General features: G+C 32.2%; 1 protein-coding gene across 1 annotated transcript; it reads left to right on the forward strand.

Annotated features, from left to right (window-relative positions):
• Nucleotides 1-2,344: 2,344 nt before the first annotated feature.
• On the forward strand, nt 2,345-6,743 carry LOC108380784 (uncharacterized). Its single transcript, XM_017637182.1, has 3 exons — nt 2,345-2,970; nt 5,818-5,951; nt 6,638-6,743. Exons 1-3 carry the CDS (start codon nt 2,839-2,841, stop codon nt 6,741-6,743), a joined length of 372 nt encoding a protein of 123 aa, XP_017492671.1. The 5' UTR covers nt 2,345-2,838.
• Nucleotides 6,744-7,886: the final 1,143 nt, after the last annotated feature.

Here is a 7,886-nt window from a genome sequence, read left to right on the forward strand (position 1 = left end):
ATTGCTGCAAGTCAAGAAAAGCCAGATTTTATGACACATTTGCATTTACATTTTTATGTATATATAGACATGCAAATTTACATAGTTGCTTACTTATATCTTTATGCAAATTTATATGTATTTCTTTTCGTACTAAAGCGGGTACCATAACACCAACCGGCAAATAAGCATATATGTATACAGATTATATAAATATGTATGTACATTAGGATGGTTCAAAAATGCATGTGTGAAAAGTAAAGTCAGAATTTTAATGTTCTCACCTCGGGACTGTTCTATATAAAAAAAATAATAATTAAAAAAAATATTTAGAGGTCGCACGAAACGCTCAGTTACCCATGTATTTTATATGAAAAAACAAATCCGTAGAAGTGGTGTAAAATTCTTGAATATAAATATTTTTCAATTGGCAACAGGGGTCTGTTTCTCTACAGGAGACTTCAAAGAATAATTCCCAATTTTTTATTAAACCATTTTTTAATACTAACGATTTTGTTATGGCTCTCTTCATGGTATTTTATGAGACTTTTGGGAGACCCATAAAAAAAGTTTGTAATAAAAATAGTTAAATAAACCACTGGGTTTTATTTTTCGAAGCCTCCTGCACAGAAAAAGTTTCCCGATTGAAAAATATAGATTTTCAAGGGCTCCCTACCATTTCTACGAAAAATAGTTTTTATTTCAGCGACTTCTCAATATCTTTTCATTCAAAAAGAAAAACTAGGGCATTCTTAGGAAGTGAAAGCATTACAATACCGGCATTACCTTCTTTGGAACACCCTAATTTACATATTTACAACGTAAAATCATTTTCATTTACGCTGGCTGAGTTTCATATGTCGACAGCCATTTATTGGTCGGCCACTCCGTCGTGTCGCTCCTCGCTTGAAAGACATCTGTTGGGTGTATTGTTCCACTGACTTAATTCTTATATTATATTGCATGCGAATATTGTTATGTTGCATTGGGCAACAATACATATGTAAATGGAAAAGTAATGACAACAACAATTGCTGTTGCTGTCTGCAACATGCAACTCAAAAGTGTTTTATTTTTCATCCATTTCGTCTCATCTCTCTCCATTTTCCAATAGTACTCGTACTTTAAATAATCTTTTTGTCTTGAAAAATGGTATTCAGTTACGACATGAATAGCAGTGGGTACATTGCTCCCATTTTCCGTAGTTAAGTTGAACAGTGTTGCATGTTTTGTCGTTGTTCATATGCAAATGTTTAATTATTGTAACTGAAATTATAGTACTTTTAAATCGAATGGGAATTAGTTAGACGATCACAAATCAAAAGAAAAGAACGAGAAAAAGTTTGAATAACTCACTTTTTCATTATAAATAATGTAATACACGTGTAGCAAGTTTAGAGATTAAACGAAGTCTAAAAACAGCTGAGCTACGGGCACATAAAAGCGCCAAAAATTCGTAAGCGAACACATCCCCGCGGAATTTATTCAGTAAGCTGCGTAATAACGGCTAAAGCTTCGAATTTTGAGAATTAAATAATCTATAAGGCACCTTTCAGAGATGAAACTCTTTAGGCCGATATAGTCTCAATCGAAGATTACTACTGGAGAGATCTCTGAAAGGTGCAAGCCGTTTTAGTTTCATTCACGTTTAACATTATGAATACGCCTTTGGTTTTAACCCTTTGGTTTCATTTGATCCGGCTGGTGTTAGGTTGATTTCAACAAAGATCTGTGGATATCTCTCCGAAACCATAAAAGTTAATAATAAATTTGGTGTACACGTTACCAGAAACCTTTTTGATTGTGTCAATATTTTTGAGAATAATTTTTTCTTGACTTCACACTGGTGCACCTGCGAGAGAAATGCCAAAACGAGAGCAAACATGAAAGAAGAGGAAGAAATTTTGCAAGAGAAACGTTAACAAGTTGAACAAGTGTGACGTAATACAAATAGCGATTCTGTCAAATTCAATGACAGCGGAATAGTGGTACCGAGATGGGCGCCACCTTTCTTCTCTACATCGTGATCTGGCAGTAATTTTTATAGAGACTTTTTTCTTGTCCTGCAGCTAATGAGGATATAGTTATAGATTCTGATAATAAGTCGATTTAACCTGAATTTCAGTAGCCTTTTTCGAATTATCTCAATCAAGACCATAATTTTTGAAAAAATATAGATTTTCCGAAATAATTTTTGAAATGTGTTATTTTAGGATAGAAACTACACTTATTGGTAGGTAGATTTTATTTCAATCTGCCAAACACATTTTCTATAGTGATACCTACTTAGTTTGTAAAGATTTTAAATAATTTTTTATACATATTAAATAATTTACATAATTCGCTTTTTTCCTTTCAGGTCTTATCAACAAAAAATCACATCAAACAACTTGAAAACCACTGACTGATTTACTCTGCCAAAAAATATGTAAAAACCTAAGTCTTTAACAAGATTTACAACAAGAAAACTTTAAAAATTAGTTAGCAGCAAATCAAATTTACAACAAAACCAAAGTAGTTTTCTAACTTTTTTACGAAGACTAAAGTTTTTAGTGCATAACACTATCTGCAAGTCATAAAAAACCTCGAAAAACAATAAAATAAATTTAAAATGAAGAAGAATCAAAAATACTAAATAGTACTTTCAACAAATTGCGCAGCAATAAAAAGTAGAAATTAAAAAAAAAAAATACCACAAATCAGTTCCACTTCATTTGACGCAACTTTTCAACGACTACCGCAACTACATAGTTACTCGTACATACAACTCGTTCAACTTTTCCGCACATCATCTGCTCTCATAAATTGGCATAACTTCACGAGCAAGAAACGTTCAATCGCCTGCAAGTGTAGCAAGGAATGCAGCGTTGTCCCTACATACATGAAATGCGAGAACGTCTACTGAACGAGCAGCCGCGTGAGTCAGTACCGTTAGAGCAAATGGAGCGCGCCAATTTACTAGATAATCGACAATCGGCTGATTCGCATCAGGTCGGCACAGTGGTCAAGGTAGGGGCTGTCTACCATACTCGTACCAAGGATATGCAACAACAGAGTGCAACTTTTTAAAATTTTAACTCTCAATGTTTCTTAAGCAATTAACAATTAATAATTGTTTTTTTAGCTTGTTCTATTTTTAATATAAAATTTTTTAAATAGTTTCCTTGCTCCCGCCTTGTACAGTTTTAATTAAACCATTGTGGATTGTTTGCGTTTTGGCTGATGTTCCCAGCGTTAATGCGAAGTTTACCAACTTTTTTAACGTTTTATACAGAAAAACCTACCACATAATGACATACATACATAATTATCATTGGAATATCCTTGCACGAGTATTGATTGCCCCGTTTAAGTATTTACAATTGTTTTATGAAAAATTTGATTAACAAAAATTTTGTAAAATAAATCTTAAATTATTTATATTATTTTTGCAAATTCATCTCACCACAAATTTTTGTAATTCTAACGTTTTTTCGAAATGTTTATTTATTTTTACAATGACACACCATTTTGTGTTAATTTCGTTAAATTGGAATTGATCGTATGTGAATATATCATTGGTTGTTTAAAGTTTTGACATAAATGTTTGCTTAAAGCACAACACAAAAAAAAATCACAACACAGTCATGCTTATAAATACACATTCATAACATATACATACATAAATAGAGGAGATTATTTTTTCTATTAGAGCATGAACGTTTTTAGACCCAAACTGTTATATAAAAAATTAGTTTTTTAATCTAAGCATTAAAGACACAAATATATACTGTTTGTGGGCTTAAGTCAATATAACTAGAAAATATTTTTTTACCTGTAAATGCTTATTCAAAACCTCAACAACTCATATTTCTAAAGAAAGCCTGCACCGAAAGTGAAACAAGCGTATTGACTTTTCCAATCCGTACAAACGATCTAGAAAAGCTGAAGAATAAAGCACGTCTTCTCCCTGAAACTTGTCTATAAGCCCAACAACTAACGAAATAATTATAGAAATTCGAAACTGAGTTTTCGAGAAAAACGGCTTTGAATTTAACAAATGAATTTGATTTGTATGTGGTTTTTTTTTGCCAAAGTGCTGGAAGCCTCTTCCAAATTCTCAAATGTTCAACTTCAATCACATTTCTTACAATCGGCTTATTCACCATGAAAAAATCAAACCATAACTTGGTTTAAAAAGCTTTTGGCTCCGTGCAATGAAAGCAAGTACAAAATAGATTTTTTGACACTGCCACTCGACGTCACCTGTACATTGCTGAGCAAAACATTCACCCTAATTTCTAACGGTGGCTCTCGCGGCCGAAAATGGAAGTCTATACCTAGTCTAATGGTTGGATGCCTCATTAACAGCTACTCTTGTGTAACCTGGAAGAGTTAAAAAAGTTCGTAATTTTTACTAAAATAATTTAAGAGATACTAAATACGCCGGGCCAATGCCTTGAGTTCTGCCTTCATCGTGGGGCTCGCGGTACTTCCATTCTGGATATTGTACCAGGTTGAACTGCTCTGTGCAATTTGAATAAGATGCTCCGACGATACTAGCCACCTCTTCAAATGCCCACTCACTTTGAAGAATTTTCATACGGTTTTCCTTTTATTGTAGTAAATTTCGCAGTATTATATTAAATATAAACATTTTCTAGTTCTATTTTCAATAAAATAAATAGTAGAACTTTTATATTCTGGTTTGCAAAAAAAAAATTAAAACCTGGTGTATTCGATCGAAAAATTCTGTTTACTCGGCATTCGAAAAATCAAGATTAAAAAAAAAACGCCTAAAAATATTGTTAAAAAAAAGTTTGAAAAAAAACGGAGTCAATCAGACTATTTAGAGCCAAACACTAGGAAGGGAGATAGAAACACGCCGCCCTGAGGGCAGGCCACTTGGAACTACGCACGTGATATACTACTGGCCCCATCTGACTGTACCCTAATGAATCTGCTTTAGCAATTTAGCAGCACAGAATCTACTTCGTGCCTACAGCGCAAATAAAAATTTGGGCGTGACTAGCTCATGAAACGTTTATTTAAGCATTTTAGAAAATCTTGCTTTTTCACGTCTTCTACCTTATATTACCAGCGCCTATATACTTGCTTGGAATTTCCTCATAGGGAATAAAAAAATGCTTTTGGTGAAGAAATTTCTTACAAATGGAAATTAAACTATAAAAGTTTCTTGCAACGAACCAGACCTTTTTGACCATGAAAATAAAATTTACACTTTTTGCAACATCAAAGCAAAAAAAAAAAATACCTTAAAACATTCTTATTTATAATATCTTTATCTGCTTATAAACAAAATTTGCGTTTCAACTTTAGCTGAGTATTTTTTATACCCAGTTTTTGCTTGGCACCCATAATTTCAATCTACAGCTTCATTGCATGCTTTCGATTCCAATTTATGTAATATACTTAAATTCCATGCAATTAAAAAAAAAAACGAAACTAAACGCCCAATTGTAAACACATTCTTAGATGACTTTGTAAAAATAAAAACTAATGTTTTTTCTCGCCATACTTAAAAAGAAAACCAAAATAATTTAACATAAATATTTCCTCCATCATTTTCCATTTTCTCAAATTTTAATCGCCACCACTACAACTCAACCAATGCGAAATTGCTACGCATCGACGCCACGCATTTACGCAAACGACGACGACGTTATTCAAACTTAAATAAACTCTCAACATCATGGCCAAACATATAAAATGTGCCATAAAATAACGCATGAAATAAATTTTCAAAATTTATAACACAAATAATTTTTATATTGTGTATAAATAAAATGCGACTAAAACAACAATAAAATTTATAATTTACTGCGTGCTTGCGTGTAGCTACACGCCGATGGCTATCACACGAGTCCAGCACATCAGCGAACGCCGCTAGTGCCGCGCGATCTGGGCGAGGATTTCAATTTGGATTTTGACGATGATTTTCCGATTGATGCGCGTCGGCCTAAAAATGCCAAGTAAGTTGATAGGTTTAATTTTATGTGTAAATAAAAAAAATGCTTTTGCTATTCGAAAGAAAAATAAAAAAACGTATGTATTGTGTTGTACCCATTTGCACAAAATTTTCTTTTCTCAATTGAAATTCGTTTTGTCGTCACAACCCAACCACAATCCATGCAAAAAAAATCAAACTAAAATTTCATGTGTTTGAGTGCTCCTCATGTTTAAGCGCTTGAATTCTTGCTTGTAAATTTTTTTTTTGCTAAAATTTGTATATGATCTGTTGAAGGCTTCTTAAAACGCGAATCGGCGCTAAATTCATTGTTTGAATTGCAAAATTTATTTTTTTGCCTAAATTTTTTCGTTGAATTGGCTAACTTTTGTAGATATTCTAAATTATATCCTCCCACTTTCACATGTAATTATTAACACTTGTGTGTGTGTGTTCCGCCCAACTAACACGAAAACGAAAAAAATTGCACACTTTTCCCCACAACTTGCTACCGAAAATTTTTTTATATTTATGCTTCAGATATTTTTTTTTAATGAAACATATCTATTCTTTTCTTTTACTTGTTTCCTGTCCGTGTGCGCTTTTTGTTTGCGGCAAACAAAAATCACAAAAAAAAAAATTATATTTAACGAAACTGAAATATAAAAAAAAAAATCCGATATAAAATTCATTCACTCACCAAACACACAGAAACCACTCCAGCCACGCTCTGGACCCCGTTTCGAATACATCATTGAAAAGGTTCGACTCTTCATTTTTCTACAATACAAATTTTCATTTTGTTGCTTTATTGTGACTTTTTGTTGGATTTTTACTCGTAATTTAGATGAATTAAATGCATATTACTCTTTGGTTATAAACACTTACAGTGACTCAAACAATGACCACGTGCTGTTTTTTTTTAAATATTCGTAATATTTTTCCAGCTAAATTTTTTTTTTGTAATTTTATATAAAAATATCGTCTAAGCTTTAACCAAAACCGTGTAAATCACAGTTTCAAACTTTAGGAAAACTCAACAAATTTTCATCAAAATTTCACCTTTTTATTCTGAATTTTTCGAAAATTTTTGGGTATGAAGTTTTATAGCCCATACAATTTTAGTCTAATATTTTGAAGAAAATTTGTTGAATTTTCCTAAATTTGAAACTGTGATTTACACGGTTTTGGCTAAAGCTTAGACGATATTTTTATGTAAAAATAATAAAAAAATTAGCTCGAAAAACATTACGAATATTTGAAGAAAATCAACACGTGATAATTTGTTTGAGTCACTGTATGTATGTATATACACTGAGAAAAGAGTTTGATTGCGTCAACGAAATATGTCTCTCTCAACAAATGATTTGGTTTTTGTGAAATGATTTGGATATACATAGTTACCAACCAACTCTTTTGTTGAGAGAAATATATGTAAATATTTAGCTGACTCTTTTCCCAGTGTACATATGGTTTTTTTTGTAATTTGTTAAGCAAATATGCAATAGAAATAATCAGCACATAAATCTCATTTGGTCGAAATTGTTCTAAGGCGTCAAACTTTAAATTTGGCTTAAATAAAAGCAGAAAAGCAATTAAAATTGAAGTTCGCACTTGGCTTGGTTAGTTCATATGATTTATTTGGTTTGGTTAAAATAACTTACATACATATTTTTGTATATAAATACTAGGCCACAGGGTTGTCTGGCTTTTGTTTTTACGCATGAAATTTATTGCACTTTCGAGTATGCATTTTGTTGTTGTACTCTGGTATGAAAGTTGTCAAATTTTGTGAGGGGTTTTGAGCATGTCACTTGGGAGAGTACTTTTGCACGCCACTGTCTATTTGTTGTTCAAAAATTGCACCAATGCACTTTAGTTTCGGGTGAAATAGCTTTTAGCAGCAATACACCCAGAATAAAAGTCAGCTAAAAATATTTCGCTCAAGAATGTAAGAGAA

This window comes from Rhagoletis zephyria, unplaced genomic scaffold, assembly GCF_001687245.7.
Source record: "Rhagoletis zephyria isolate East Lansing unplaced genomic scaffold, Rhagoletis_zephyria_1.1 Rzeph_scaffold_20347, whole genome shotgun sequence".
In the NCBI taxonomy this organism is placed as follows: domain Eukaryota; kingdom Metazoa; phylum Arthropoda; class Insecta; order Diptera; family Tephritidae; genus Rhagoletis; species Rhagoletis zephyria.

Excerpts from the sequence above, each read along its gene's own strand:
- LOC108380784 (XM_017637182.1), top strand. The coding sequence starts at position 2,839 with ATGCAGCGTTGTCCCTACATACATGAAATGCGAGAACGTCTACTGAAC. Across the intron at positions 2,971-5,817 it reads AATCGGCTGATTCGCATCAG|CTACACGCCGATGGCTATCA; the intron begins GTCGGCACAGTG and ends GCTTGCGTGTAG. Across the intron at positions 5,952-6,637 it reads CGTCGGCCTAAAAATGCCAA|AAACCACTCCAGCCACGCTC; the intron begins GTAAGTTGATAG and ends CCAAACACACAG.